This window comes from Monoraphidium neglectum (assembly GCF_000611645.1).
Source record: "Monoraphidium neglectum strain SAG 48.87 unplaced genomic scaffold scaffold02087, whole genome shotgun sequence".
Lineage (NCBI taxonomy): Eukaryota > Viridiplantae > Chlorophyta > Chlorophyceae > Sphaeropleales > Selenastraceae > Monoraphidium > Monoraphidium neglectum.
Genome location: NW_014011541.1, coordinates 1 through 10,516, shown reverse-complemented (window position 1 = coordinate 10,516; position 10,516 = coordinate 1). Strand labels below are relative to the sequence as shown.

General features: G+C 64.9%; 2 protein-coding genes across 2 annotated transcripts; one reads left to right on the top strand and one right to left on the bottom strand.

The window, feature by feature from the left end:
• Positions 1–409: 409 nt before the first annotated feature.
• On the bottom strand, positions 410–1,819 carry MNEG_9849 (hypothetical protein; the record flags this gene model as incomplete). Its single annotated transcript, XM_014041680.1, has 4 exons — positions 410–430; positions 716–1,052; positions 1,270–1,624; positions 1,813–1,819. 4 exons carry the CDS (start codon positions 1,817–1,819, stop codon positions 410–412), a joined length of 720 nt encoding a protein of 239 aa, XP_013897134.1.
• Positions 1,820–5,834: 4,015 nt separating this feature from the next.
• On the top strand, positions 5,835–10,415 carry MNEG_9848 (hypothetical protein; the record flags this gene model as incomplete). The annotated part of the gene is made up of 6 exons (XM_014041679.1): positions 5,835–5,837; positions 6,319–6,456; positions 8,249–8,587; positions 8,819–8,869; positions 9,558–9,671; positions 9,948–10,415. Coding segments are annotated over 6 exons (1,113 nt in total), but the record flags the coding sequence as incomplete, so codon positions are not given.
• Between the last annotated feature and the right edge of the window lie 101 nt (positions 10,416–10,516).

Sequence of the window (10,516 nt, the reverse complement as noted above, 5' to 3'; positions counted from 1 at the left end):
GTGCTTGGCTGTGAAATGACTGTACGCATGGGCGCTCACACACGCACACACGGGCGCGCGCTCACACACACACACACACACACACACACACACACACACACACACACGGACGCACGCACGCACGCACGCACACACACACACACATGCATGCATACAGGCACAACCTCACATGTGTGTGCAAACACTGAACATTCACCCACTCATCATACACAGCAGCCCTGCCCGCCCCAAAAATGCGCGCACGCACCAGCTCCGCTTTGACGCTGCTGCCGGGGGCCAGGTTGCGGCTCAGCTGCTCCTGCCAGGCGCGGTGCGCCTCCAGGTCAGCGGGCGTGGCCCGGTAGCTGCTGCCCGCGGCGTTGTACGTGTTAAGCAAGAAGTCATCCACCTGAGGGCGAGCAAGTAAAAATCATGTAGTGGTGATGTTGCACTGCACGCATCAGCGTCTGCGAATGCATCTGCTGTGCTCCAGGACGCAGCCTGCGACGCGATTGCATCCTGCAACACCCCTAAAGGCAGCCCGTTGAGCGCCCAGCATGCGCAGAGGCGCACATCTTAGAAGGCGGCGTCAATCCGGCCCCAGCCTCGCGGCTTGAAAGGACGCTGACGGCCAGCCTTCCCCCCCCCCCCCCCCCCAGCACCCCAACGACCACCCCCGGGACCCGCCTCCTGAGCCAAGCCAGGGGCGGGCGGGCTGGCAGCTGTGGGGCCCCACCTGCAGCGACAGCAGCACGCGCCGCTCCCCAGGGATGAGGTTCTGCAGAGCCCACGCGACTCCCAGGTGACCCAGCACGAAGCACGCCGACGACTCGTCGCTGCACTGCAGCATCAGCGCCATCGCCTCGCGGCCGTCGCCGTGAGTGACCAGCACGCCCGCCGTTTGTGCGTCGAGCGCGCCCGCGGGGCCCGCAGCGGCGGCGGCGGCGGTGGGGGGCGCAGGATCAGAGGCGCGGAGGATGGGCGTGGCTCGGCAGGGGGCGCAGCTGGGCGCTTGCGCGCCTGCCAGCTGGTTGCAGCAGGTGCCGCTGGCGGTGGCCTCGAAACCGGGGCACCTGCAGGAGGCGTGGGTTTGCGATCGTGTGAGGCAGGCACCGGCTGAGCAGCAGCATGGCGCCGCCGGGCTAGAGCCCAAAACATAATTTTTCTGGCTGTGCCCAAAAGTTACAGGTCAAAGGGCCAGGACCAAAGCACTCGCCAAACCCCATTTGGGGCACAGGGCGCCGCCCATGCAGCCGCCGAGCCGCCGCGCCGCCTGGCGGGCCGCCTCACCTCTTGAGCCCCTGCCCGGACAGCACCGCCCCCACCCGCACGCCGCTCGAGCCCAGTGGCGCCGCGGGCGTGAGGGCCAGCCGCGCGTCGCCGCTCGCGCACGCGGCGGGCGCCATGCCGTAGCTCGCCGGGGCGGCGTCAAACTTCAAAGCGCGCGCGCCCGTCTGGCGCTGGTACTCCTTGATTGCCGAGGCCTGGGCGGCGGTCATGTATCCCAGCGCCTCGACGTCGGGGTGCATTATGATGCCAGCGAAGCGGCCGGCGGCGCCTGGGGCCTCCCAGAGGAAGCTGGAGAGGTCGGCCGCCCCCGGCGCGCCGCCGTCGAGCGGCAGCACCGTGAGTGGCGCGCCGTAGCCTGGAGGATCCGAAGAAGGGTTGAGTTGGGGGCAGCGCATGCGGGCGGGCAGGGTGTAGGGCGGTCAGGGGCGGGTGAATGAGTCGAGTCGCTGTGTGCGTTCGTGCGCGGCGGGAAGAACGTGGCGGCGCGTTTGGGCTGTGCAGGCGTCAGTTCGTGCCTGTCCCAGGCCAGGCCCTGCTGCTTACCGAGCATGATTTTTTCTATAAAGCTTGTGGCCCACTTCTGATATGCCGTGGTAGTGAGTAGCAGGGTCCGTGCCTCCAAGGTGAACACGTCCTGGGCCCGCGCCCCCACGGCCAACAGGGCCATGACAACCCATAAAACCTTGGTCATCATGGATTTCGAGGCGCTTGGGACGCCCGCTGGCCGCGCCTGGCGCGTTTTCATGGGTCAGGAAGCCATTATTTCCTTCTGCGCGGGCGATGCGCGGTGAGATCAATCGCAAGTCGTGTCAAAAATCAAGCGCAACAAGTTTCAAATGGTTCCACCCCTATCAAGGCCCATGACACCGGCCCCCGGGTGCAGACTTTCGCAGTCACCTCGCAGTGAAGTATCATGATACAAGCTCCGTCGTCGGGTGCTTGCCCTGCAAAACAATTTCCTTCGTGTCCTTGCATTAATTGACACAACTGATACTGTTCTACACCCAACGCACGCACATCAATTCCTGGGTGGCCACACTGCCGTTCTGCCCATGTCGCGTCCGACCCAGACCGTGGACACAAGGACAGCCCGAGCCTCAGCCCGTTTGATCTGCGACAATCAGCGAGCTCGTGTAGTGCATGCCCAGTGCAGATTTTCCCTGGGCTGCCGCCAGACGCACTGGTACGCGTGGGTCACCCCAGCCACACACAACCGCCACCCAGCCACGTACTACAGACTTGCTGTTGCATGATCGTCCCTGCTCACTCAATGGCCTGATGTGCGCCCTCCTGCCCCTGCGCACCGGGCGAAACCGGGCACCATGATCTGGTCTTCTTTATCAATAATATGTTTCAACTCGCGCAGGCGTCTGCCTCCCATGGGGTTTCTGCGGGTGATGCGTGAGAACACCAGGGCACTTGCCTTTCGTTGCGGGTCAACTGTAGGTGTGCTAACCACTTGCAGAGGCATGAAGGGGGTGATGATGCTTCTTATCCTCAGCAAGCGAACCGAATTTAATCATGGTGCCTTTTTGTATTGGCCTTGGTGCAACCAGCTGCGCACCACAAACAGCGACTGGGGGTGTGCTGACTCGGGGCGTGGGCCACACGCCTCGCGGCAGCGTGATGGCCAGCGCGGCCCAACGTAGGGCTGATCGGTTGGTTCATCAGCACAATACCGGTACCGTGCACGGAATGCGACAGTCCGGAGCCCGTCAAACTAGATGGACATCGCGAGTTTGAGATTGTAAATGCAGAACACGTGTTAAGGGAATGTAAGTTATCTTTCGTATTATCTCGCATGTATTTGAGAGTTCGTTTGACTGCCTCGCAGTCGAAACCTTCCACTGGCTGTTTGCACAGCACGAGCTTCTGACGAGCGTACACAACACGAGACACGTGTCATCAAGTTCAGAAACTCCCACACTGGTCCTGCTGAGCATTGTCATGTGAGAGCCTCGAAGGTGTGCTTCCGGCAGAGCGGCACACCTACCAGGACTGAGCATTCTGCGACCGCCAGCCGCGGTCGCAGTAATGCAACCCCCAGAGGACGCGCTCGAGCTGCAGAGCGTGCAGCAACTGCAGCAATTCTGCAGGGATCGCGGGTGGTGCAGCCACATGGGCGCGAGCAAGGCAGAGCTAGTCGACCTAATTTCAACCAGGCGGCTCGAGCATCAGCGCGGCGCCACAGCAGCGTCGGCGTCGGCCGTGGCGCAGGCGGCGCATGCGGCCACGGGCAGCGGGTGTGAATGTGCGGGAGCGGAGCTGCAAGCACGGTGTGCCGCGCTGCTCAAAGAGAAAAAAGGCGCCCTAATTGAGCCCCTGGGCGATCCCGCGGCCCTAGCCCCAGCCCCCAAGCCGGCGGGAGCGGGCGCGCACCACGCCGCGCCGCCGGCGCCGCCGGCAGGCACCCAGGACGACGGCGGCGCGTGGCGCATCCCGGCTGGCGAGGGCGGGTGGCGGAATGGAGGCAAGGCTCCCTCAGAGGGCCAGCGCCACGCGACCTCCCGAGACGCTGACGAGGCCTCGTCGGCTGGGGCCCCGGCCCCGGCGAGCGAGGGCGGCGGCAGCTGTGGCCGGGGCCAGGCCACCATCACGCTGTCTGATTGGCGAGCGCCTGCGGTAACTGCTGTTTTTGCGACCGGGGCTGTGAGCTTTTGGGGGGATGGTGCGGATGCGCTGGAAGCCGAGGCGGCGTCGCCAGAGGCGGCAGCAGGGGGCGTCGGTGCATCAACGAACGTTGCGGACGCTGCACAGGCAGCTGCGGAGGCGCAGAGCTCGAGCTTCTCCGAGGGCAGAGGCTCCCAGGACGGCCTCGTGCGGGCCGCAAGCGCCGCGTCAGCGCCCGCGGCGATGCCTGCGAGGCCAAGGGAATACCTATTGTCAGTAGCGGTCGGGGCGGCGGCAGCGGCTGCGGCCCGGCAGCGGGCGCTTGCTGCAGATGCACGCCGCCTGCTGTCATCGTCCACTGGAGGGAGGGCCAGCAGCGCTGCGGCCGCAGCAGCAGCGGCGGCGGCGGCGGCGGCGGCGGCAAATTCGCGTGGACAGAGGTTGCAGTCGAAGCAGCAGCCAAAGCAGCCGTCCCCGAAGCACCACATGCACCACCCGCAGCGCAGCTCAGCAGACGGCGCGATAGGCAGCAACAGCAGCAGCTGCAACAGTCGGCCGCACAGTCCACGCAGGAGCGCCGACGGGGGCGGCAGTGGCGGCCGCAGCCTGCCGCACCACCACCAGCACCACCATCAACACCACCACCACAGCCGCCACGCGGCCAGCAGCAGCGGCGCAGCTGCTGCTGGCAAGGGTACGACAATGGGCACGCAGCCGCCGCGACAGCAACAGCAGCAGGGAGCGGCATACCACATGGCGAGCAGGTAGGCGAGACCACTGCAAGCGCAAGCAGCCTCAAGCCCGCAGGCACTTGGCTTGCCAATCGCCACTGGACTGCCCGCCGCGGCACGTGGACTGCTCTCATGACGGCCTTCTCAGCTGAGGTCTTCCATTCCTCATTTTCTACCCCGCAGGGCCCTGTCAGCTACTCACGGATCCCGCTCCAACGCGTCATCGCCGCCCCGCGGGCGCCTCCAGCTGTCCCCGCGCCTGCACCCAGGCGGCGGCAGCGGCGTCGGCGCGGATGCTGGGGCCGCTGCCGCAGCAGCGGCGCTGGGGTTTGGGGCTGCGGGCAGCGGGGCGAGCTTCACGGGTCTGGCGCATGAGCGGCGGCGGCTGGCTGAGCTGGTCGGCATCAAGGAGATAGCAAAAGGCTTTGCAAGCGGCATCTGGTGGTGAGTTCCGACCCGCCGCTGTGCAGGGCCGGTGCAGTGAGGGTGCGAGGTGGAGATGCAAGGCCAGGGGGCACGGCTCTGCCTGGGCCCATGGCTACAGACCTTGCGTGGTCTGCCCTGTGCTCGGCTCACGTGTCAAAGTTGAAAACGCGGTGCTCGAACAAGTCCACCCCCGCACATTCAATGGGATCCCGCACGTGAACGGTCACAAACCGCTCTGATACGTTCAGGAATCGACGGCTCCTGGACATATTCGCCGCTGGACGCCCCCGCGCGTCCCGCGCGGCGCTGCTGCGGCGCGCCCCGGAGCGCGCCTGCATATACGTGTGGCTGGTGCGGGCGCCGGGCACCAAGTGAGCTCGCGCTTGGGCGCAGGCTGCCGGGCTGGCTGCGCTGAAGCAAGCGTGCAGCAGCTGCGGCGCTTCGGCGCTTCATCAGAGGGATTGATGCTATCACCATGGAATGGCATCACACTGCTGCTGTTGGTCTCCTGGATGCCGTCCACTCCATGGCTTGTCGTACGACCCGAGCCAGGATTTACCTGCGACCCTTGGCCCATCCGTGCGCAAATCTAGGACGTGGGTGCCGGTGTACCTCGGGGCGGCCGATGATCTGAGGGAGCGCTTGGGATTGTACATTCACGAGGATGGCAGGTGAGTGTCATCTGGATGAGCCGCATGCATGCCGATTGGGGCTGCTGAGTGCATGGGTGTCGATCGGGATTTTGAGGCTTGTGCATGCAATCTGCAAGTAGGTGATTTTGAGAGTCGTGACGAGATCATGGTGACTCGGCTAGTGGCACAAGGCGCTGCTTGACGGATGCTGCGCCTGCAGCGGACGCCAACCTGAACCATTTGAACCCGGCTGGTGTGAAGCCCACACTGATTATCAATGGACACACCCCGCACGCTCGCACGGCTGCAACCCAGCTTCGGCCCCACGGGCGACCCTCGGCGCTTGCGGGCAATGGTGGACATGCAGCGGCGCAACTTTGCAATACAGGCAACGAAGCTGCTCATGCTTTTGGCGGGAGTGCTGCTGCGTGTTCCCTGTCCAATCCCGCGCGGCCTGGCGGCTGCCGGCAGCAGAACGCCTTGCACGATGTTCGCTTGTTCATATTTGGGCGCATCTTGCAACTCTGTTCAGCTGTTAACATCCAGATAGTGGACCACCCAGTTTGCGCCAGCCGCGGCCGGCGGCTTGCGGCGGCACGCACCCTCGTGCGTTGTACTGATCCCTGCGCCCCCTCCCGCCCACTCGTCAGGTGCGCTTCCGCCGCCTGAAGCCGCAGTACGCCAGCGCCGCCGACGACCGCGCCGCAAAGCTGCGACTGTTCGACTTCCCGCTGAACCCGCAGCCGGGCGCCGCCTGCCGGGCCATCGAGCTGCCCAGCGGAAAGCAGGTGCGCACAGGCACCGCTTTGTGCCTGTGGTGGGACCGTTCTGCTGCCTTTGTTGGCCGATCTATGTGGCCTTGCTTAGCCCAGTCCATTGCCGTGATTGCGTGTCTGGGTCTGCCAGCCGCCAGCAGCCCAACCTTGCCAGTCACAACGCAGCTGGCCCCCTGCTGGTGCATGCACAGACTGCTGCCCGCAGCCGCTTCCACGTCCGTCTGCCGCTGACCATAACTGCGCACGCACCTGCTGACTCGTCCCAGTTCGTCCCGCCGTGTCACCACCCAACCGCGTGCGTCCGTCCCGCTGCCGCTATGACGACTAACCTGCGCAGGTGTGCGAGCACCCTGTTGTCAACGCGGCAATGGCAGAGGTTTTTTGGCAGCTGCACAGGGTCACAACATAATCGCTGCCAAGTTTGACCTAAACGAAGAACGACTCACACAGCACGGCGCAGGCCTGGGCCTACGCCCCGCGCGCGCTGCACACACTGCAGCTTGCCAGACTGAAGCAGCCCGCCGCGAGGCGCGGGCAGCGAACCGGTGCACTTGGAAGTGAGGTGCAGCGGAAAGGCGTTCTGAGCAATAAAAAGCCGCGTGGGAGTGATTTTTAGGGTGCAGTCACTGCAACGGTTGCGCAACACAACACTGTATGCCACCACGCACGGAAGAATAAGCTGGCTATTCAATGATGCCGGCCTGCTGGTAGACCTGCTGCCAACGCGGCCGCAAGCAATCAGCTGTTTGCACATGCAGTTGGCGGCCCACCCAGGCGGGGGCGCTAGTGGAGGGGAGGGGACATGCCCAGAGTTTGCTGCAGGGTCAACTGCTGCGCAACTGTTGGCACGCGAGTGTACCGTTGCCGTAAAGCAAGCGTTGCCGGTACATACGGTCTCTTGTGTTTGAGAAGAGACATGTACGGGTCCACGCCTTCCTGTGTTGGCTTCTTTGTGGATGGCGCCGAGCACTTTTGAGGCGCCAACTTCGATTTGCTGACAAGGCAGCATGCTGCGCAGGTCCAGCGAGCACAATTATTCGAGCTTGAATTCACAGTGCTGTGATGTCACCGCCATCCACGCTCAGGGTATTGTCATATATATATGTGAGCATGCATGCATTTTGGTGGCTGTCCCCGAGCTGGCCGCCGGCCCACCTAATGAGCTTTGTGGCACCCCGGCTAGCGTGTAAGATCCTCGGCCCTTACATCCCACGCTGCGGGCGGCACAGTCATGGATTGTTGAAAGCAAGAGACCTTCTCCGCATTCGTCGTACTTTCGGAGGGCAGGGGTAAAGCGCAGACCCGTGGCGTTTTGCTGCCCCTATGCCGGCGGCCTGCGCGCGCGCGCTGACTGCGACATGCAGGCCAAGCCAATTGGGCTGGCCGAGGCTCGGCCCTGATTCCGAGCTGGACGTGAGAGGTGCAATATCTTTTTCATGTCGTTCTCAGCTTCGTAGTCCGGAAACATCGCTGTGCTGTTCGCATCCAAGATAACTCTGCGATCTAGCAGTGCCCGCGCTATCGCGAAACCGCTCTTCTGGACTCACCGCCACGTTCTTGACTTTCATAAAGCCTCAATTTATCGATTTTGCGCGCGTGCGTTGCTTGTGCGTCTGTGTGACTTGCTGCACACACCGATTGGCACTCGCCCCACGGGTCCCTGCGACCCTGCACGCCCCCAAAGAGCCACGACGGGGTCGTTTCAAGCGATTTTCTGAATCCTGACGTGACGATTGCGGCGCGTCGGGGTGCCATGGCCTCGCGCAGCACCCGTCGCTCGCTCACACCCCCTGCTGTGGCGCAGCACCCCGCGCCCGCCGCACCCCAGGCTGCGCCGCCCGCCGGCGCGCCCGCACTGCCACCGCTGCAGCTCTATCATGGGCCGGGCGTGGGCGCCATGCGCTTTCCGCACGCCGACGCGGCGCCAGAGGAGTCCGCCGAGCAGCCACAGGGCGGCGCCGCCGCCGGCCTTGCCGTGCAGGCCGGCCGCAAGCGCAGCCGCAAGCCGCCCCACACCTCCTCCACCGCCGCAGCGCCTGAACGGCCGCCCCCCGCGCCTTCAGCGCCTGAACGGCCCCTCCCACTGGGCTTCACACAGTCCCGCGTGCTGCCCGGCGTGCAGCCGCGCAAGCGGCGCAAGCTGGTGAGCAACGCCGGCTTGGCCCGTGGCGCGGCGCGGCGCGCCGCCCGGCAGGCTCCGCCTACCAACCTGGTGCCTGGGATTGACCCCGCATTGCCTGCGCCGGCCCCATCGAACCTCTTTGCTTCAGGGTTACGCCATATATATGCCTAATAGCCCGCCCTCCGCCCCGAACCCCAGCTCGGCCGGCCCGCCTCACAACGCCGCCCGCCCATTCCCCACCCTTCACCACAGCTGCGCGGCAACGCGGCAAGGGGCAGGTTTGCGGCGCTCAAGGGAGTCCAGGTGCGAAGCTGCTGTTGGGAATTGGCTGAATTTCATTATAGTAGGGGGCATGATGACCGGCGGGCGCCGGGCGGGGCCTGGGGCGCTGACCAGGCGGCCGCGCTGGACGGGCAGCTCGCTGCGCGCTTGCCTTCAGGTGTGCCCCATTTCCACCCCTGACCGCGAACCAAACGCGCTCCAGTACCCACTTCAACCCCCCTATGAACCCAAGAGGTGCACTACTGCGGTGCACTCAAAACACTGCCATATCAAAGCACGGGGCCCTGCACACGTCATCAATTGCCGCCTCGCACCCTGCCCCACTTCCCCCTCTCCTGTACCAACCCTGGCGGCAAGCGTGCCCTCAGCCTCATCCTTTGCAAATGTACACACGGTCAGACACGCATGAAAAGCCACTGGAACACACCCACTCTTGCACACACATCATCCATGCACACGCATGCACGCTCACACACACACACACACACACACACACACACACACACACACACACCCACACACACCCACACACACACACACACACACACAATCACACGTGCATGTGTACAAGGCCACCAAAACGAGTTACCCCCAATCCGCACACACGCTTCTCTCCCCTCGTGCGGCACGACATGGCACAGCCACACACGCACATGCCTCCAAGCCCATGGATTAAGAATGAACCCGCACGCATTTGAACCCTCCTCAGGTGCGCATCCCATCCGAGGTTCTGAACGTGGAGGACGCTGAGGACCTGCTGTTCAACGCGGTGGTGGTCGGCCGCGACAACACGCATGCGGGCTGCCTGACAGTGCGCTTCAAGGTGCGCGCGCACGATAGAGAGAGAGATTGTGTGTGTGTGTGTGTGTGTGTGTGTGTGTGTGTGTGTGGAGGGGGTGTGGCTGAGGCGGCGGCTGGGCGAAGGCGGAGGGGTGGTGCGCGTTGGGCGGGGAGCCGTGCCGAGGGAAAGCAGACGCGCGCGCGCAAGCGCATGCGCGCGCACGCGCATGCGCGCGCACACACACACACACACACACACAAACACACACACACACACAAACACACACACATACACATACACACACACACGTCCTCGCAGCACTGGAAGGAGCGCTTCTTCTTCCCCCTTGAGCAAATCGAGGAGTGGATCATAGAGCATGCGGATGCGGACCCAGATCGCGTGAAAGAATTCGCCTCCTGGCCCAGCAACGAGGCGTCCCGCAACCGCGTGGTGCGGACCAACTACGGCCCGGCGATCAGCGACGACACGGCCGTCGCCGACCGCCTCGCTGAGGCCGCGCGCGAGACCGACGAGTTCGCCAATGTGCGGCGCCGCGGCGCGTTGAAGAAAGTGCGGGTGCCGGCGCAGGGGCCCGCGGCCGGCGGCGGCGGGGGGTATGGGTTTGAAGAAGAGGGCTGGTCTGGCGGAGAGGAGGGGGCGGGGCTGGAGGAGGAGGGGTACGGGTATGCCGACACGCCGGCCGAAGGCAGCGGCGCGGACGGGGACAGCGACGGCGGGAGCGAGGCGGAGGAGGAGGAGGATGGGGAGGAGCCGGACTTGACGGCCGTCGCGGCGGCGGCGACGACGCCCCTGGCGCGCTCCCCGCGCTCGAGAGACGCCTCGCCGCCGGCGGGGCCCGGCGCCGCGGCCGGCCCGGACCCCGCGCC